Here is a 22,376-nt window from a genome sequence, read left to right as displayed (position 1 = left end):
GCCGTTGGGCCCACACGGAGGAGATCAACCTAACAGACCTAGCCAGACACATTTACTTGTTTTCATCTCCTAAAATTATAACTCAATTCCATGTCATAGAACTTCCCATGCTAAAGAAAGCATTCCAAGGATCACAACAACAAAAGCACACACAAAGGCTGTGTTCGCCAATCCACTGCTCCGTCACCAGGGAGCAGAGCGCGCGGAGCAGCCTGTTTGCCACTCTCCGTATTTCTACTGTCTGCCGCTCCGCTCCGCAGAGGAGTTACGGAGCGGAGGGATTCTGAACAGAGCCAAACCCAACCTGCTACGTAAACTGTAACTGTTTCTGTCTTTCTCTCTGAATATGCGCAACCTGCTATGTAAACTGTAACTGTTTCCGTCTTTCTCTCTGAATATGAACAAGCTGCTATGTATGACTATCTATATGACCTTGATGAAAAAAACCATGAACAATTCCTGAACAAAGAGCCATCATCATAAAACTTCAGAAAAATACAGGATAAAGTTCAGCAAAAAGGCTTGGGAAGCTCACCGTGATGCTCCTTGGCGTGTTTGTGGTGGACGTAGGCCATAACTGCAGTTGTAAGCCCAAAGATCAGAGAGATAAAGGGTCAAATTCAGAAGAAGAAGAATACTGTCAGTATAGAGGAAAGTCTTCAATCCCTTGAGAGAGAGAGAAAAAAAATGGCCTTGCTAGGAATTTTGAAGCAGAGACAGACATCCAAAGTTTCGCAGTCAGTTAATGCTAGGTACTTAACAGCAATATTCCGCATATATATATAAATAACAAAAATCCAACTCTGTTACAGGTTGAAGGCATACAGGTTGCGCATACCGGGGATGACCGCCGTTTGCGGCTAGGCCATGGCCGAGATGGCGTGGTGCTGCTGCGCACGGATGCCTTCGGACTACCACAAGTGACGGGCGTTGCTCCCTTGCAGAGTTGCAGCTCCATGACTTTCTGCTGGAGCACATCAGGGAGTTCCAAGAATTGCCGAACCGTCCGGCGTCCGGTCCGTTGTCGGGCCTGTCCCGCTGGGCCTCGGCCTCAACGCGGTGAGGTGAGCTGCTGCCGTATGAAGGCCTACACCTCCAGCCCTCCACACAGCAGACAGCGTGGGTAGCGATGACCGCGCAAGGCCCCTGTAATCTCTTCCGGTGGCTTCCAGCTAGGGAGGGCTGTTCATCGGTGCTCCGGTAAGTGAGGCTGCCGGCCGCCGGCGTTGTGTGGGGGCTCCAGCGAGGCACGACCGTCAGCAAAGTCGGGGAGCACAGGTGGTTCGCCGCCGAGAGCTTCATGTACCTTATCTGAAGCTTGAAGGTACTCATATTCCTCCAAAACCGAAATTCCCAGACCATGAACCCAGAACTCAGCTGGTAACTGAAGAGGACTTCTGTAGCAAGATGAAGATATCTGGCAACGTGTCATGTAAAATTCCAACTTTTGTGAGCCTGGACATAGTGCTTGGGCAGGACAAGCAGAGGAGCAGCGAGGGACACAGAAAGGCGAAAAGCAGTTAAGGCTGAACCCATGGAGGAGATTATTAGGCTCAACAAAAAAGAAAAGAAAAAGAAGACCAGGTCTAGATTTGCTCACGTCGTGCAGCTATGAGACCTACGTGCTAGCCAACTGCGCCACCACCACACTTACTGGACTACAAGCCAAACAAACCTCCTTGTTAGTGACAGGGCCAAACAAATCATGGATGGCTCCTGATTCTGTATACCTGCAAGTATCAACAAGGGACTTTGACCTTGTCAGTTCATGTATCAACAAAGTATGGCACACACAAGATTAGTTTGAATTTAGAAGCAATGAGCAAGACTCAGAGTGCATACATCACTCACAATTTAAAACAAGAACCAAGAAAAAAATATGGAGCCTACAACTCTAATATGTCTGAAGCCTGGTATTTTCTTTCACTGAACATGAACCTGCTTCAGGGCAACATAGCTAGATAAAAGAAGAGCAGTAACATTCTGCCAACATGATAAATCGAGCCCTCGGTTGGGAAATTCATGCACAAAGTTCAAACCAAACATCTGTTTTATCAGCCATACCAATAGACAGCAGGTCCTGTTTTGAAGGGTTACAGGTTTATGACGTGTCGATATTCAAAATACAGATACACAGTTACGCGAGACTCCGAAAGTTGACAGACATTGCATCAAGGGTCACAGCGCAAGTGCTGGCATTTCACAGAACAGAGAAGGCCACACACTGGAATACTGCACATGAAGAGACAGGCACATATACCTCAGTACCGGTATTTGGTGGAGTAATCCTTGGGAGCAATCACCAGACCACGGCCCTTACGAGCTCCTCTGTAGACAGTCTCCACGATGTCAACAAACTCTTGCTTGTCTTTCATTGCCCAGTTGATCTTGTTGTTGTTTCCTGTCCCAAGATCAATCATGATGCGCTTGTTGCGGAAGAAGAACATGACCGTTGACGGGTCGTACAGCTCGTACATGGTGTTGAAGTCCGGAACCTCGGTGATGTCAACAAGGTAGATCACGGCAAAGTTCTTGATGGTCTCAGCCACCCCTGACAGCACCTCATCCATCTAAACATGAACAAGTAGATAGTCAGAAACACGTAATGAAGTCAACAACATGCAACCATGCTAGATTGATGTAGAACAAAAGCCTGCTAAAAGTTAAACTGCAGGTCTGCAATCAATAATATAAAACCGCTAGGAAATTGAATTCTTTGTACAATTTCAGATACGAGAAAACTTTAAGGACTAGTTGGGGATGGGCACCGTACCTGCATACAAGTTTCGTCCCAGACGTGGCCGAAGCGGATTAGCACGAGACGCTCCTCCTCGGCGAGGATGGCCTGGTCCACGGCCCAGCCGGAGTGCAGGTGGGGAAGCAGATAAGACATATTCGCTCTCGCCGAGATTTGTCGCCGCCGGCCGGCTGGTTCGCGAGAGTCGACGACGGCCGACGGGCGTGGTGTGTCTATAAATATACTGTGGCTGTACTCCGAAGGAAAGGATTGGCTGTCCGACTCATGTTGAGTAAATAGGCAATTTCTTGATTAAATTAATCCATGAGTAAATTACTAGCATGGCATCGCTGTCCAAAAACCTATTCGCCCCTCACCCCGTATAGGAACCAAAAGGGCGTGGTTTCGGAGACCTGCTCTCCCGTCGACCGTGTACGCGGCAGACGGGATGGAGTCACCGGCGGCAGCAGCAGCAAAGGAACGACGGTGGGCGTGCGCGTGAGCAGATGTGATCTGTTCGTGGCGGCTAGGGTTAGGAGACACCGCATACTTATAGGCGCAGCCGCGTGGAGAGACGTGGGCTCGACTCACGTCCGAGTCCATGACAGCCCATGATCCGACGTCTCAGATCGTGGCCCAGCTGTCAGAAAACTCTCCGTTAGCGACTGGCAAAAATAAGCGCGTAGGTGTGAGCTCGGCTCGGCTCAATCCCGCAACCCGCGGCGCGTCGTGACGAGGTGAGGCGGGCGGCGGAGGAGGAGTGCGCGAGGGCCTCTTCTCTTCTCAAACTCCAATAGCATGTAGAAGAGAAACCCTTATAAACCACTCCAAAACTCCTTCCACTTCCGGGGTGGGAGTAAACTTCCCACTACACCTAGTGCCATATAACCCACATTGGCCCTTAGGGATTTTTCAGAAATTGCAATATGGGCCTAGAGCCCATCTCAGATTTTAGCAATCCCCCACCAGATCTCGAGGGCCTATTGTGTCCTCTGTTCCAATTGCTGTTTCGATATACCAGTGTTTCAGTGAAGACCTGTTAAGGTTGAACTTCACCTAGAACAAGTGGCTACACTCCTTCACAACTGAACAATGAACTATGCCTTGAATTGTCAGTATGGTGTAAAGAAGTTTCACTACACGTCTTACTAGTACTAGGCTGCCGAAGGCTGACCCCTCGGGTGGAGCATATAAGTCACACTCCTGGCCTATTCATGAGCTTACTAGAGATCACCCCAATCTCATAGACTGTGACCAGCAGTCGGGCTCATATAGGTGTGTTCCTCCAAAGATCGCTCTGTAGGATAGCATCTTGCTTTTATAAGCTTTGGAACACATTAAGACTGTAGTCATCCTACCATACAGTATCGAGAGTATTGCATCTCCAATGGAGTGGGTTAGTATAGTTACTCTCCTCAGTTCATCACTGGCTTGTTTTCCCATGTCCTAGTTCACGGGATCTCCGATCACATAGGTTGGGTTACCACCATGGCAACTCATGTGGGTCTCATACCCATCTCCCTCGATGCATTATCTATCACAACACGTGATAGCCCTTTTGTAAAGGGATCTGCCAGATTCTTAGCCGTATGGACATAGTCCAACGCTATCACTTCGGAGTTTCTTAATTTTCTGACAGCTTTTAATCTCATTCTTATGTGTTTGGTGGACTTCATGTTGTCCTTTGAACTCTTCATCTTGGTGATGACAGTCTGATTGTCACAGTTCATAAGGATAGCTGGAACCGGTTTATCAACCAATGGCAAGTCCATCAAAAGATCTCGAAGCCATCTCGCTTCAACACCAGATGTGTCTAATGCCGTTAATTCTGCTTCCATTGTCGATCTCGTTAAAATCGTTTGCTTGCAAGACTTCCAGGAAACAGCGCCACCTCCAAGAGTAAACATATACACAGTTGTGGCCTTCATCTCATCAGCATCAGAGATCCAATTCGCATCACTATACCCTTCAAGTACCGACGGGTATCCGGTATAGTGAAGTCCATAGTTCATAGTACCTTTCAGATAGCGCATAACTCTCTCAACAGCATGCCAATGTACATCACCCGGTTTGGAAACAAACCGGCTCAGTTTGCTCACAGCAAACACGATGTCAGGCCTCGTTGCGCTCGCTAGGTACATCAGTGAACCAATGATTTGAGAGTATCTTCATTGATCTTTAGCCATGCCTTTGGACTTTCGAATCAATACGCTAGGATCATATGGTGTTTGAGATGGTGTGCAGTCCGAATATCCAAAACGACTCAACACCTTCTCAACGTAATGGGATTGCAGAAGTGTGATCCCACCCTCATTATCTCTCAGTAGCTTGATGTTCAAGATAACATCAGCCACACCAAGGTCTTTCATCACAAAGTTCTGAGATAGAAACGATTTGACCTCCTCAATGACTTTGAGGTTTGTTCCGAATATCAGTATGTCATCAACATACAAGCACATTATAACTCCTTCGCCCCCACCATGGCGATAGTATACACATTTGTCAGCCTCATTAACAACGAAACCAACAGATGTCAGAGTTGTATTAAACTTATCATGCCATTGCTTAGGTGCTTGTTTCAGGCCATATAAAGATTTTATCAACCTACACACCTTTCTTTCCTAACCATCTATCATAAAGCCATCAGGCTATTGCATGTAGATTTCCTCCTTTAGCTCTCCATTTAGAAAAGCCGTCTTAACATCCATCTGATGGACGAGAAGACCATGTGAGGCCGCCAACGAGAGTAATACTCGAATGGTGGTCAGTCTAGCCACAGGTGAATAAGTATCAAAGAAATCTTCCTCTTCTTGCTGGTCATAGCCCTTGGCCACAAGTCTAGCCTTGTACTTTTCAATCGTACCATCGGGCCTAAGCTTCTTTTTGAACACCCACTTACATCCCAGTGGTTTGCAACCATAGGGACGGTCAGTGATCTCCCATGTCCCGTTAGCCATGATGGAATCCATCTCGCTACGGACCGCATCCTTCCAGTAGTCAGCTTCTGGAGAGGCATACGCTTCTGAAATAGAAGTGGGAGTATCATCCATGAGGTACACGAAGAAATCATCACCAAAGGTCTTTGCAGTCCTTTGTCTCTTACCCCTACCAAGGGTTTCCTCGTCATCCTCCTCAGGATTTTCATCATGTGTTTGTTCATAATATTCCATAGGGATGGCAGGTTCAGGAGTCTCCTCAGATTCCTGTCTAGAAGTGCTTTGCATATCTCTCATAGGAAAAATATCCTCAAAGAATGTAGCATTCTTAGACTCCATAATTGTACCGACCTTCTGGTCAGGTACCTCAGATTTCACTACTAGAAATCTATAGCCAACGCTGTTCTTAGCGTAGCCCAAATTAACGCAGTCCACAGTCTTGGGTCCAAGCTTACGCTTTTTGGGGATCGACACGTTGACTTTCGCCAAACAGCCCCAAGTGCGCAAGTACGAGAGTGTCCTCCTTCTCTTTGCCCATTTCTCATAGGGAGTGATCTCATTATCCTTTGTCGGAACTTTATTCAGGACATGACATGCCGTCAATATAGCCTCCCCCCACCATGCCTTGGATAAACCCGATGTATCTAACTTGGCGTTAACCAAATCAGTTAGAGTACGGTTTTTTCGCTCGGTAACCCCATTTGACTGGGGTGAATAGGGAGGCGTCCTCTCATGAATAATGCCGTGTTCCTCACAGAAGGAATCAAACTCACTCGAGAAGTACTCTCCACCACGATCTGACCGGACTCGTTTAATTTTCGTTTCAAGTTGATTTTCAACTTCTGCCTTATAGATTTTAAAGTAGTGTAGAGCCTCATCTTTAGTATTTAACAGATACACATAGCAATATCTAGTGGAATCATCTATCAATGTCATGAAGTATCTCTTTCCACCTTTAGTCAACACACCATTCATCTCGCAAAGGTCAGAATGTATGAGCTCTAATGGTGCCAGGTGTCTCTTCTCCGCGGCCTTATGAGGCTTGCGAGGTTGCTTAGCTTGAACACATGAAAGGCACTTAGAACCTTTGGCTAAAGTGAAACTCGGGATTAAATCCAACTTGGCTAGCCGCGTCATAACACCAAAACTAATGTGACAAAGACGTGAATGCCAAACTTCAGATTCATTAACATTCGAATGAATATGGTTCACGACTTTATTACAAAAATCTACGAGGGAAAGGCGGAACATCCCTCCGCTCTCATAACCTTTTCCAACAAAGAGTCCATATTTTGTAACAACTAATTTATTAGACTCGAAAACCAACTTAAACCCTTCTCTACATAGAAGGGAGCCACTAACGAGGTTCTTCTTGATGGCGGGGACATGCTGCACGTTCTTCAGCTGCACGATCCTTCCCGAAGTAAACTTCAGATCGACCGTGCCAACACCATGAACAGAAGAACTCGCGCCATTCCCCATCAATACGGACCCGTGACCTGTGACCTGGTAAGAAGTGAACAATGAAATGTCAGCACACACATGAACACCTGCACCTGTGTCCACCCACCAATCGTTGGGTTGAAACACTGAAAAAACAGTAAATAAATTACCGTACCCAGATGCACCATTCTCATTGTTGCCCACAATCATGTTGACAGACTTGGAGTCCTGTCCTGACTTCTTGTACTTGTTTGGACACTTGTTGGCCCAATGTTCAACCGAACCACAAGTAAAGCAGCCCTTGTCCTTCTTGTTCTTCTTGAAGGTCTTCTTACCCTTCTTCTTAAAGTCGGTATTGTGGTGGACACCGTTCTTTTCCTTGGGCTTGTGGGAGTTGAAGTTCTTCTGGTTCACCATGTTGGCAACAGAAGTCCCTTCGGCCCCTTTTCCGTGCGAGTCTTTTGCCCTCGAATTCTGCTCAACACTCAGATGGCCAATGACATCCTCCACAGAGAATCCACGCCTCTGATGTTTCAGAGTGGTGGCAAAGTTTCTCCAGGAATTAGGGAGCTTAGCGATTATGCAGCCCGCGACAAACTTGCCCGGTAACTCGCACTTGAGAAGCTCAAGTTCCTTAACAATGCATATTATCTCATGAGCTTGCTCCAATACAGGACGGTTTTCAAGCATCTTGTAATCGTGGAACTGCTCTATAATATACATCTCGCTCTCTGCACCGGCGGCCCCGAATTTAGATTCGAGCGCCTCCCACAAGTCCTTGGCGACATGCACATGTAAATATGCGTCGACCAGTTTATCTCCGATCACGCTAAGAACTGCTCTGAGAAACACAACGGTAGCCTCCTTGAACGCCTTCTCCTGTTCAGGAGCAATCGTTCCCGTGGAGACACCGGTGACCCAGAACACGTTCATAGCCGTGAGCCATAACGTGGTCTTAGTCTGCCACCGCTTGAAGTATGTACCGGTAAACTTATCCGGTTTCAGTGCAGCGGCAAAGCCACTTGCCGAGAAATTCCTACACATAATAGGTTTTTGGATTGTTGAGTAAATAGGCAATTTCTTGATTAAATTAATCCATGAGTAAATCACTAGCATGGCATTGACTAAGTTGATGATGTACTGACTCTGATCTAAACATGCATGTACTAAGCAAACAGTAGACAAATCTACACATACTGCTAGTACTGCTAATATGAAAATAATCAGGAGCGGGATAAACGAGTTATACCCTCCAGTAGGCCACGCAGAGGCCGCGGCTTTGGTGGCAGCAGCGGCGTCCTCGGCGGCCTTCTTGTCGGCTTCAGCTTTCTCGGCGGCGGCACGGTCGGCGTCGGTGGACATGGTGATGATGAAGGCGACGCGGACGTAGAGGAAGTAGACGATCGGAAGCGAGCAGTCGCGTAATCGCTGCCCAAAAACCTATTCGCCCCTCACCCCATACAGGAACCAGAAGGGCGTGGTTTCGGAGACCTGCTCTCCCGTCGACCGTGTACGCGGCGGACGGGATGGAGTCACCGGCGGCAGCAGCAGCAAAGGAACGACGGTGGGCGTGCGCGTGAGCAGATGTGATCTGTTCGTGACGGCTAGGGTTAGGAGACACCGCATACTTATAGGCGCAGCCGCGTGGAGAGACGTGGGCTCGACCCACGTCCGAGTCCGTGACTGTTGGGGACGCAGTAATTTCAAAAATTTTCCTACGCACACGCAAGATCATGGTGATGCACAGCAACGAGAGGGGAGAGTGTTGTCTACGTACCAACGCAGACCGACTGCGGAAGCGATCACACAACGTAGAGGAAGTAGTCGTACGTCTTCTTCCCGATCGACCGATCCAAGCACCGTTACTCTGGCACCTCCGAGTTCTTAGCACACGTTCAGCTCGATGACGTTCCTCGGGCTCCGATCCAGCAAAGCGTCGAGGAAGAGTTTCATCAGCACGACGGCGTGATGACGATCTTGATGTACTACCGACGCAGGGCTTCGCCTAAGCACTACAACGGTATGATCGAGGTGGAATTTGGTGGCAGGGGGCACCGCACACGGCTAAGGAACGATCTCAAGGATCAAGTTGTGTGTCTATGGGGTGCCCCCTGCCCCCGTATATAAAGGCCAGGGGCAAGGGGGTCGGCCGGCTAGGAGGGAGGCGCAGGGAGGAGTCCCACTCCTACCGGGAGTAGGACTCCTTCCCCCAAATCCTATTCCTAGTAGGACTCTTCGGGAGAAAGAGAAAGAGAGGGGGGCCGGCCCCTTCTCCTAGTCCTAATAGGACTAGGGAAGGGGGGTTCGGCCGGCTAGCCTGTGGGCTGCCCCTTCTCCCTTTTCCACTAAGGCCCAATAGGCCCATTTGCCTCCCGGGGGGTTCCGGTAACCCTCCCGGTAATCCGGTAAAATCCCGATTTCACCCGGAACACTTCCGGTGCCCAAACATAGGCTTCCAATATATCAATCTTTACATCTCGACCATTTCGAGACTCCTCGTCATGTCCGTGATCTCATCCGGGACTCCGAACAACCTTCGGTACATCAAAATGCATAAACTCATAATAACTGTCATCGTAACGTTAAGCGTGCGGACCCTACGGTTCGAGAACAATGTAGACATGACCGAGACACGTCTCCGGTCAATAACCAATAGCGGGACCTGGATGCCCATATTGGCTCCTACATATTCTACGAAGATCTTTATCGGTCAGACCGCATAACAACATACGTTGTTCCCTTTGTCATCGGTATGTTACTTGCCCGAGATTCGATCGTCGGTATCCAATACCTAGTTCAATCTCGTTACCGGCAAGTCTCTTTACTCGTTCCGTAATACATCATCTCACAACTAACTTATTAGTTGCAGTGCTTGCAAGGCTTATGTGATGTGCATTACCGAGAGGGCCCAGAGATACCTCTCCGACAATCGGAGTGACAAACCCTAATCTCGAAATACGCCAACCCAACATCTACCATTGGAGACACCTGTAGTACTCCTTTATAATCACCCAGTTACGTTGTGACGTTTGGTAGTACCCAAAGTGTTCCTCTGGTAAACGGGAGTTGCATAATCTCATAGTTACAGGAACATGTATAAGTCATGAAGAAAGCAATAGCAACATACTAAACGATCGGGTGCTAAGCTAATGGAATGGGTCATGTCAATCAGATCATTCTACTAATGATGTGACCTCGTTAATCAAATAACAATCTCCTTGTTCATGGTTAGGAAACATAACCATCTTTGATTAACGAGCTAGTCAAGTAGAGGAATACTAGTGACACTCTGTTGGTCTATGTATTCACACATGTATTATGTTTCCGGTTAATACAATTCTAGCATGAATAATAAACATTTATCATGATGTAAGGAAATAAATAATAACTTTATTATTGCCTCTAGGGCATATTTCCTTCAGTCTCCCACTTGCACTAGAGTCAATAATCTAGATTACACTGTAATGATTCTAACACCCATGGAGCCTTGGTGCTGATCATGTTTTGCTCGTGGAAGAGGCTTAGTCAACGGGTCTGCAACATTCAGATCCGTATGTATCTTGCAAATCTCTATGTCTCCCACCTGGACTAATTCCCAGATGGAGTTGAAGCGTCTCTTGATGTGTTTGGTTCTTTTGCGAAATCTGGATTCCTTTGCCAAGGCAATTGCACCAGTATTGTCACAGAAGATTTTCTTTGGACCCGATGCACTAGGTATGACACCTAGATCGGATATGAACTCCTTCATCCAGACTCCTTCGTTTGCTGCTTCCGAAGCAGCTATGTACTCCGCTTCACATGTAGATCCCGCTACGACGCTTTGTTTAGAACTGCACCAACTGACAGCTCCACCGTTTAAAGTAAACACGTATCCGGTTTGCGATTTAGAATCGTCCGGATCAGTGTCAAAGCTTGCATCAACGTAACCTCTTACGGTGAGCTCTTTGTCACCTCCATATACGAGAAACATATCCTTAGTCCTTTTCAGGTATTTCAGGATGTTCTTGACCGCTGTCCAGTGATCCATTCCAGGATTACTTTGGTACCTCCCTGCTAAACTTATAGCAAGGCACACATCAGGTCTGGTACACAGCATTGCATACATGATAGAGCCTATGGCTGAAGCATAGGGAACATCTTTCATTTTCTCTCTATCTTCTGCAGTGGTCGGGCATTGAGTCTTACTCAACTTCACACCTTGTAGCACAGGCAAGAACCCTTTCTTTGCTTGATCCATCTTGAACTTCTTCAAAATTTTGTCAAGGTATGTGCATTGTGAAAGTCCAATTAAGCGTTTTGATCTATCTCTATAGATCTTTATGCCTAATATGTATGCAGCTTCCCCCAGGTCTTTCATCGAAAAACTTTTATTCAAGTATCCCTTTATGCTATCCAGAAATTCTATATCATTTCCAATTAGCAATATGTCATCCACATATAATATCAGAAATGCTACAGAGCTCCCACTCACTTTCTTGTAAATACAGGCTTCTCCAAAAGTCTGTATAAAGCCAAATGCTTTGATCACACTATCAAAGCGTTTATTCCAACTCCGAGATGCTTGCACCAGTCCATAAATGGATCGCTGGAGTTTGCATACTTTGTTAGCTCCTTTTGGATCGACAAAACCTTCTGGTTGTACCATATACAACTCTTCTTCCAGAAATCCATTCAGGAATGCAGTTTTGACATCCATTTGCCATATTTCATAATCATAAAATGCGGCAATTGCTAACATAATTCTGACGGACTTAAGCATCGCTACGGGTGAGAAGGTCTCATCGTAGTCAACCCCTTGAACTTGTCGAAAACCTTTTGCGACAAGTCGAGCTTTATAGACAGTAACATTACCGTCAGCGTCAGTCTTTTTCTTGAAGATCCATTTATTCTCAATTGCTTGCCGATCATCGGGCAAGTCAACCAAAGTCCATACTTTGTTCTCATACATGGATCCCATCTCAGATTTCATGGCCTCAAGCCACTTTGCGGAATCTGGCCTCACCATCGCTTCTTCATAGTTCGTAGGTTCATCATGATCTAGCATCATGACTTCCAGAACTGGATTACCGTACCACTCTGGTGCAGATCTCACTCTGGTTGATCTACGTGGTTCAGTAGTATCTTGATCTGAAGCTTCATGATCATCAATAGCTTCCTCACTGATTGGCATAGGTGTCGCAGAAACAGTTTTCTATGATGTACTATTTTCCAATAAGGGAGCAGGTACAGTTACCTCGTCAAGTTCTACTTTCCTCCCACTCACTTCTTTCGAGAGAAACTCCTTCTCTAGAAATGATCCATTCTTAGCAACGAATGTCTTGCCTTCGGATCTGTGATAGAAGGTATACCCAACAGTTTCCTTTGGGTATCCTATGAAGACACATTTCTCCGCTTTGGGTTTGAGCTTATCAGGTTGAAGCTTTTTCACATAAGCATCGCAGCCCCAAACTTTAAGAAACGACAACTTTGGTTTCTTGCCAAACCATAGTTCATAAGGCGTCGTCTCAACGGATTTTGATGGTGCCCTATTTAACGTGAATGCGGCCGTCTCTAAAGCATAACCCCAAAACGATAGCGGTAAATCAGTAAGAGACATCATAGATCGCACCATATCTAGTAAAGTACGATTACGACGTTCGGACACACCATTACGCTGTGGTGTTCCGGGTGGCGTGAGTTGTGAAACTATTCCACAATTTTTCAAATGTACACCAAACTCGTAACTCAAATATTCTCCTCCACGATCAGATCGTAGAAATTTTATTTTCTTGTTACGATGATTTTCAACTTCACTCTGAAATTCTTTGAACCTTTCAAATGTTTCAGATTTATGTTTCATTAAGTAGATATACCCATATCTGCTTAAATCATCTGTGAAGGTGAGAAAATAACGATATCCGCCGCGAGCCTCAATATTCATCGGACCACATACATCAGTATGTATAATTTCCAACAAATCTGTTGCTCTCTCCATAGTACCAGGGAACGGTGTTTTAGTCATCTTGCCTATGAGGCACGGTTCGCAAGTACCAAGTGATTCATAATCAAGTGATTCCAAAAGCCCATCTGTATGGAGTTTCTTCATGCGCTTTACACCGATATGACCTAAACGGCAGTGCCACAAATAAGTTGCACTATCATTATTAACTTTGCATCTTTTGGCTTCTACATTATGAATATGTGTATCACTATCTTCGAGATTCAACAAGAATAGACCACTCTTTAAAGGTGCATGACCATAAAAGATATTATTCATATAAATAGAACAACCATTATTCTCTGATTTAAATGAATAACCGTCTCGCATTAAACAAGATCCAGATATAATGTTCATGCTCAACGCTGGCACCAAATAACAATTATTTAGGTCTAATATTAATCCCGAAGGTAGATGTAGAGGTAGCGTGCCGACCGCGATCACATCGACTTTGGAACCGTTTCCCACGCGCATCGTCACCTTGTCCTTTGCTAGTGTCCGCTTATTCCGTAGTCCCTGTTTCGAGTTGCAAATATTAGCAACAGAACCAGTATCAAATACCCAGGTGCTACTGCGAGCTCTAGTAAGGTACACATCAATAACATGTATATCACATATACCTTTGCTCACTTTGCCATCCTTCTTATCCGCCAAATACTTGGGGCAGTTCCGCTTCCAATGAACAGTCTGCTTGCAGTAGAAGCACTCAGTTTCAGGCTTAGGTCCAGACTTGGGTTTCTTCTCCTGAGCAGCAACTTGCTTGCTGTTCTTCTTGAAGTTTCCCTTCTTCTTCCCTTTGCCCTTTTTCTTGAAACTAGTGGTTTTGTTAACCATCAACACTTGATGCTCCTTCTTGATTTCTACCTCCGCAGCTTTCAGCATTGCGAAGAGCTCGGGAATAGTCTTGTTCATCCCTTGCATATTATAGTTCATCACGAAGCTCTTGTAGCTTGGTGGCAGTGATTGGAGAATTCTGTCAATGACGCAGTCATCTGGAAGATTAACTCCCATCTGAATCAAGTGATTATTATACCCAGACATCTTGAGTATATGCTCACTGACAGAACTGTTCTCCTCCATCTTACAGCTATAGAACTTATTGGAGACTTCATATCTCTCAATTCGGGCATTTGCTTGAAATATTAACTTCAATTCCTGGAACATCTCATATGCTCCAGGACGTTCAAAACGTCGTTGAAGTCCCGATTCTAAGCCGTAAAGCATGGCACACTGAACTATCGAGTAGTCATCAGCTTTGCTCTGCCAGACATTCATAACATCCGGCGTTGCTCCAGCAGCAGGCCTGACACCCAGCGTTGCTTCCAGGACGTAATTCTTCTGTGCAGCAATGAGGATAATCCTCAGGTTACGGACCCAGTCCGTGTAATTGCTACCATCATCTTTCAACTTTGCTTTCTCAAGGAACGCATTAAAATTCAACGGAACAATAGCACGAGCCATCTATCTACAAGCAACATAAACAAGCAAGATACTATCAGGTACTAAGTTCATGATAAGTTTAAATTCAGTTAATCAAATTACTTAGGAACTCCCACTTAGATAGACATCCCTCTAATCCTCTAAGTGATCACGTGATCCAAATCAACTAAACCATAACCGATCATCACGTGAGATGGAGTAGTTTTCAATGGTGAACATCGTCATGTTGATCATATCTACTATATGATTCACGCTCGACCTTTCGGTCTCTGTGTTCCGAGGCCATATCTGCATATGCTAGGCTCGTCAAGTATAACCTGAGTATTCTGCGTGTGCAAAACTGGCTTGCACCCGTTGTAGATGGACGTAGAGCTTATCACACCCGATCATCACGTGGTGTCTGGGCACGACGAACTTTGGCAACGGTGCATACTCAGGGAGAACACTTCTTGATAATTTAGTGAGAGATCATCTTATAATGCTACCGTCAATCAAAGTAAGATAAGATGCATAAAAGGATAAACATCACATGCAATCAATATAAGTGATATGATATGGCCATCATCGTCTTGTGCTTGTGATCTCCATCTCCGAAGCACCGTCATGATCACCATCGTCACCGGCGCGACACCTTGATCTCTATCGTAGCATCGTTGTCGTCTCGCCAATCTTATGCTTCCACGACTATTACTACCGTTTAGTAATCTAGTAAAGCATTACATCGCGATTGCATTGCATACAATAAAGCGACAACCATATGGCTCCTGCCAGTTGCCGATAACTTAGTTACAAAACATGATCATCTCATACAATAAAATCAGCATCATGCCTTGACCATATCACATCACAACATACCCTGCAAAAACAAGTTAGACGTCCTCTACTTTGTTGTTGCAAGTTTTACGTGGCTGCTACGGGCTCAAGTAAGAACTCATCTCACCTACGCATCAAAACCACGACGATAGTTCGTCAAATAGACTCCGTTTTAACCTTCTCAAGGACCGGGCGTAGTCACACTTGGTTCAACTAAAGTTGGAGAGACAGTCTTCCGCAAGCCATCTATGTGCAAAGCACGTCGAGGGAACCGGTCTCGCGTAAGAGTACGCGTAAGGTTGGTCCGGATCGTCTCAACCAACAATACCGCCGAACCAAAGTATGACATGCTGGTAGGCAGTATGACTTGTATCGTCCACAACTCACTTGTGTTCTACTCGTTCATATAACATCAAACCATAAAACCTAGGCTCGGATGCCAGTGTTGGGGAACGCAGTAATTTCAAAATTTTTCCTACGCACACGCAAGATCATGGTGATGCACAGCAACGAGAGGGGAGAGTGTTGTCTACGTACCAACGCAGACCGACTGCGGAAGCGATCACACAACGTAGAGGAAGTAGTCGTACGTCTTCTTCCCGATCGACCGATCCAAGCACCGTTACTCCGGCACCTCTGAGTTCTTAGCACACGTTCAGCTCGATGACGTTCCTCGGGCTCCGATCCAGCAAAGCGTCGAGGAAGAGTTTCGTCAGCACGACGGCGTGATGACGATCTTGATGTACTACCGACGCAGGGCTTCGCCTAAGCACTACAACGGTATGATCGAGGTGGAATTTGGTGGCAGGGGGCACCGCACACGGCTAAGGAACGATCTCAAGGATCAAGTAGTGTGTCTATGGGGTGCCCCCTGCCCCCGTATATAAAGGCCAGGGGCAAGGGGGTCGGCCGGCTAGGAGGGAGGCGCAGGGAGGAGTCCCACTCCTACCGGGAGTAGGACTCCTTCCCCCAAATCCTATTCCTAGTAGGACTCTTCGGGAGAAAGAGAAAGAGAGGGGGGCCGGCCCCTTCTCCTAGTACTAATAGGACTAGGGAAGGGGGGTTCGGCCGGCTAGCCTGTGGGCTGCCCCTTCTCCCTTTTCCACTAAGGCCCAATAGGCCCATTTGCCTCCCGGAGGGTTCCGGTAACCCTCCCGGTAATCCGGTAAAATCCCGATTTCACCCGGAACACTTCCGGTGCCCAAACATAGGCTTCCAATATATCAATCTTTACGTCTCGACCATTTCGAGACTCCTCGTCATGTCCGTGATCTCATCCGGGACTCCGAACAACCTTCGGTACATCAAAATGCATAAACTCATAATAACTGTCATCGTAACGTTAAGCGTGCGGACCCTACGGTTCGAGAACAATGTAGACATGACCGAGACACGTCTCCGGTCAATAACCAATAGCGGGACCTGGATGCCCATATTGGCTCCTACATATTCTACGAAGATCTTTATCGGTCAGACCGCATAACAACATACGTTGTTCCCTTTGTCATCGGTATGTTACTTGCCCGAGATTCGATCGTCGGTATCCAATACCTAGTTCAATCTCGTTACCGGCAAGTCTCTTTACTCGTTCCGTAATACATCATCTCACAACTAACTTATTAGTTGCAGTGCTTGCAAGGCTTATGTGATGTGCATTACCGAGAGGGCCCAGAGATACCTCTCCGACAATCGGAGTGACAAACCCTAATCTCGAAATACGCCAACCCAACATCTACCATTGGAGACACCTGTAATACTCCTTTATAATCACCCAGTTACGTTGTGACGTTTGGTAGTACCCAAAGTGTTCCTCCGGTAAACGGGAGTTGCATAATCTCATAGTTACAGGAACATGTATAAGTCATGAAGAAAGCAATAGCAACATACTAAACGACCGGGTGCTAAGCTAATGGAATGGGTCATGTCAATCAGATCATTCTACTAATGATGTGACCTCGTTAATCAAATAACAATCTCCTTGTTCATGGTTAGGAAACATAACCATCTTTGATTAACGAGCTAGTCAAGTAGAGGCATACTAGTGACACTCTGTTGGTCTATGTATTCACACATGTATTATGTTTCCGGTTAATACAATTCTAGCATGAATAATAAACATTTATCATGATGTAAGGAAATAAATAATAACTTTATTATTGCCTCTAGGGCATATTTCCTTCAGTGACAGCCCATGATCCGACGTCTCAGATCGTGGCCCAGCTGTCAGAAAACTCTCCGTTAGTGACTGGCAAAAATAAGCTCGTAGGTGTGAGCTCGGCTCGGCTCAATCCCGCAACCCACGGCGCGGCGCCGTGCGTCGTGACGAGGCGGGTGGCGGAGGAGGAGTGCGCGAGGGCCTCTTCTCTTCTCAAGCTCCAATAGCATGTAGAAGAGAAACCCTTATAAACCACTCCAACTCTCCTTCCACTTCCGGGGTGGGACTAAACTTTCCACTACACCTAGTGCCATATAACCCACATGGGCCCTTAGAGATTTTTCAGAAATTGCAATATGGGCCTAGAGCCCATCTCAGATTTCAGCAACTCCGGCTGCTCCTCGCACTCACGTTCCGACCGTTAGATATAGAATCTAGGGACGGGGACGGGATGCTGGGAGCCGGAGGGGGAGGGTGGGCGGAGAGAGCGAGGAAGCGGTGCGGGGGTGGGAGCCGGCGGGGAGGAGGGAGGAGGCGTCGGCGGCGAGGGAAGCCCGCTGTCTCACCGCTGCCGATAATGGGCCCGTCACAGGCCGGTCCGTTTAGCACACGTCATTGGTTTTATTTTTGAAAATAATTATAGAAAATACATGTATCTTGGGCCAAAAAGATTATTTCCCCTTTTTCAGAATTTTGATGAAATCCCGCTGGAAGATTTTCTCAGAGGCGTATGTATGAAGTAAAGTAGTAACAGAATTTGTGAAGAATGCCTCCATATGTCACTTTTGTTTTTTGTTTTTGGCTAAAAATAGTGGCCTTCCCATTCAATTCCATTTAACAAAAAGTGTGATTCATACAAGCAAGCTAACCAAACAGGAAAGCAAAGTTCATAGAAGGCTAAAACATCTCGGTCACAACACAACCAAACAGACACCGGTCACAAGGATGAAAAAGCATAAGCATGAAAGTGCAAGAAAGAATCTCCATGCGGGGTCAGGGGTGGAGGGGGTTCTTCCTCGGCAGGGCTTCAGCTGGAGAAGAGGTTGATCATCAGCCACTTGTTAGCCTCGGCGCCTCTGGACGCTACCCTTGAATAGCTTTGGAGATCTCACTTGCTATTTGCTATAATAGTTTTGTTCCCCGCATCAGTGCATTTAGATTTTCATGATTTTCCTATAGAATAGACCTAGAGTTAATCCAAAAACATATTACTCCCTCCGTTCGGAATTATATTTAGTTCTAGATACATCTATATCCGAGACAACTAATTCCGAACGGAGGGAGTAGATGAATCAATGTAAACAAAATCTCATCAAACATCTAGTATATCACTTTATGCACAACCCAATATTTGATATCAATGTCCACGAAAAATATTCATGTATTTCAAACTTGGAGTTGTAGCAGAGCAGCCTGCTCTTCAACGGATATGCAGATGTATGACTAAAAAAGCATATTCATTCATGTAGGGCCTGCTGCTAAGAAAAACCTTCATACAACAGAATCTGCCAAGCAACCAAGCCTTTTTTCCCCACCTTTTCTAAGCAATTCAAGCAAAGTTGGATGATGCGTCGGTATACTTGCACCAACCACTCTCACATGTTGCGCCTTTGGTGTCGTTCCAAATTAAGACATGGCAATGTGATGAGCTACCCCCCAGCTAACGAGACACTCACACTACAGTGGAACAGAAGCTGAATAAGCAAGGAAAGGTGTGGGTGTGTAGCTGAATTGGTGGTGGCTTTCTTCGGTGGGTGATGCAGGTGAAGTCTTGCGGCTGTGTCGGGGCCTTGGGCCTCGTATGTCGTGCAGTTGACTCTCTGAGGAGCAGTGTTGCAGTGTTGTTGATTGTGTTTCTTGGTCATGTGGATGGTGGGGTGCCCAGTGGTAGCCTGGTAGGTAATCCAAGAGAGATGCATTGTGGTCTTCAATGGCGGTCTTTCTATGATAAGGATCTAGAGTTCCTGTTCGTCAAGTGGCCACGGTGGAGCAGCACGGACCACGGAGTAGGGCTTCCCGGCGAGGCACGGCGAGATGGCGGCCAGGCAGTCGAGGACGAGGCCTTAGATCTCGAGCAGCTCGTCGGCGGAGCTAGGGTTCGGGCGGAGGAGCGGCTGGAGGGAGCTGGATCGCGCCGGTGAGGAACGCGAAATCATTCCTGTGAGCTTACGCACCCGGCTACTGCTATCCTGGACGTCATATTCTTTGGGATGTGCGCCACATGGAACAGAAAACACTAGGGGTCATGTTTGCTGGCAGAGGATTACAGACGTACATGGCCGTGATCGGCCTAGTTGGGCTAGGAGCACAAAAGGACAGATGCATGTGGGCTTGGAAGCAGGCATCTCCAGAAAGAAGACAGAGGAGTCATCCGCAGTCGTCCCGTGACAAATTCTCCTCCGTGCTCCCGTGGAGCTAGCTCGGCGGCGGGGGTAGCGGATGAAGTTTGAGAACGAGAGAAGAAACGAGATCTGAGGAGCAGCTTCACTTGCTGGAGAGGGAGCAGGGGAATCATTGGCCCGTCCGGGTGTGCGGAAGCAGATTTGGACGCGCATCGCGGCGAGCCATCTCCGGCGCCATCAGCCGTTGGCAGGGAGGAGGTAATTACGAGTCCCAATTTTCTTTGGCAAAGCCACTTATGCAGATGGGAGTTAGGGGGTTGGGCGGCAACAGGTTTGATTTTATCCGTATGTTGCTTAGCTTTTCTATCTGCGTATTGCAGAGTTATCCGGACGGGATGCGGAGAGCTAAATCTAGGTTCAGTTCCAGCTGCCTCCGTCAACATGCAGCTAATCATACTTCCATGGCCAGATTGAATCATCACGCTTCTGGAAGAAATAATCAGCGTTCGGGAATCTGAACCAGATCTTGTAAATCAGCAAGAAAAATGTTTGATTCGTACCCAATGGCGTCGAGCTGTGCCGTGTCGATGGGGCAGAGCTCCTCGCCATGGGAGCGCTGACTGACCATGCCCTCCTCCATTGAGCGAGTATAATGGGAGTGAACAGAGAGGGACGCTGCAGCCTCGATCGTCGGTGTCACGGGTGTGCTTCCAGTATATTTTTTTGCTGGCACAAAAAAACAAACATGTGCAGAGCCTAGGACGTCCAAGACTCCCTACGACGACGGTCGCCGTAACATCCATCCGCCATTGTAATCGGACCAGGTAACCGAGCATAATTGCTGAGTATCTCGAGGTAGGGCGTCGGAAGCCAGCGGCCGAGATAGCGCGACCCGGGTGCGTAGGCTCAAGAAATCCACTGCCGAACCGCTTCGCGAGGGGGCGGACGGCGGCCGAGTCTGGGGTGGGGAGCAGGTACGGGGAGAAGGGGTGGAGGTAGGCGGCGAAGCGGGGGTGAAGGACGGCGCGGGAGCAGCGGGAGGGGGAGGAGAGAGCGGCGAGGAGGTCGGCGGCGGCGGCCTCCATTGCATCGCCTCGCGCGCGTGCGGGTGGGGAATTTTCCCTCCTTTGTTTTTTGGCCAGACGTTTGGGCGGAGGAGGCCCGAGGGTTTATGCGGAGGCCCAGCCCACGCGTAAACGGCCAGGCACGGCACACCTTTTTATTTTTTGATTGAGGGAGTTCATGATTCTTTTTCGCGAACACTCAAATTGCCTGTCTAAGAAAACAAACACGCATATTGCATATCATTCTATTGATAGGTAGAGGAGAAAAACCAATATATAGTATAGTTACAAGAGTAATGTTTCGGGACGTACGCATGGAAGGGTGTAACGAGAAGTTACAGACGATGAGTTGCTCAGCACCGGGCGTTAAACACTGGCCACCAAATTGGATACTGTATCTGTCCGTGCACACGACCAGTGACAAAAATAGGATGAAGGATAACGTCTATGAGGTTGGCAACAACTTGATATGTACATGCATAGATTTAAAATTTACTAAGTCAGAATCATGGTTTTGATATTTTGTAAAAAGAAACATGTTTAAAAAAATTACCCAAGTGCTTCAGCTATGCAATAGTCTTTCTTTTTGGATCCTCAGAATAAGCAAATAAATAGCAAACATGGGGCAAAGAAAGGGAGATATTTGTAGTTCAAAATCATTAATTGTTAACCATTTTAGTCCATAATCTATCTGACATGTTGGTAAAAATGCATAAAAATACCCAAATGATAAGTGTCAGATGTCAGATGCGGGGCACTCCGGCCTTGACGCTTTTTAATGGCAACTCCAGCCACGCAAGGATGGTAATTTCTAGTGACAAACGGCAAGTTTTTGTCAAAAATAAATCGAAGCATGAAAGTTGCCATGTTTGGCAACCAAAATTGTCATCCTCGCGTCACTAAACTTGCCATCAAAATGTTCGGTTGCCATGTGCTCGCACTTGACGTGTAGCACTTATCAAGGTCCTAAAATAAGCATCTGGTTTTATTTTTCCCACGGCCATGGTTATACCTTTTTGAAAGCATGAAGAAGCTGAGTGTTCAGATTATGATGGATGCTCTTGCAGCATTGAGCACTGGCTACTTGGGACTTCGGCAAGTGCCAATTTCAATTTCCTCTTTAAAGATGAAAATTCTTACTTCTCGATGTAATTTTAGTTATTGTATTCTTTGTACTATCTTGATAGTTGATGAATAGATCGAAAGTTTCTCAAAAAAATGAAGATCCTTCATCTATGCAATGACATCTTTTTTAAAAAAATACAAAACAATCAGCGTACCGTTTTTATCCCATGCTCACTTCGTCAGGCCCGTTTAAGCAACAGTTAATATTGGACGAAGGGAGTATTTCTCTGTATTCCTTCTGCGTGCCCGAATTCCCCGCTGAACGGGTGGTGCCCGGCGAGGCGGCGACTAAGTAAAACCCTCTCTGACAAGCAGCGCAAGCAAGATTGGTCTACACTCTACTT

The 22,376-nt window shown here is 46.7% G+C and overlaps 1 protein-coding gene across 1 annotated transcript; it reads right to left on the bottom strand.

Annotated features, from left to right (window-relative positions):
- Positions 1–2,065: 2,065 nt before the first annotated feature.
- LOC123186572 (thioredoxin-like protein YLS8) lies at positions 2,066–3,009 on the bottom strand. The gene is made up of 3 exons (XM_044598311.1): positions 2,988–3,009; positions 2,774–2,907; positions 2,066–2,570 (listed from the first exon to the last, which is right to left on the bottom strand). The coding sequence occupies exons 2-3, from the start codon at positions 2,891–2,893 to the stop codon at positions 2,262–2,264; spliced, it is 429 nt and encodes a 142-aa protein (XP_044454246.1). The 5' UTR covers positions 2,894–2,907; positions 2,988–3,009; the 3' UTR covers positions 2,066–2,261.
- Positions 3,010–22,376: the final 19,367 nt, after the last annotated feature.

Source organism: Triticum aestivum, chromosome 2A (assembly GCF_018294505.1).
Source record: "Triticum aestivum cultivar Chinese Spring chromosome 2A, IWGSC CS RefSeq v2.1, whole genome shotgun sequence".
NCBI classification, from domain to species: Eukaryota; Viridiplantae; Streptophyta; class Magnoliopsida; order Poales; family Poaceae; genus Triticum; species Triticum aestivum.
This window is presented reverse-complemented; position numbering and strand designations above follow the sequence as displayed.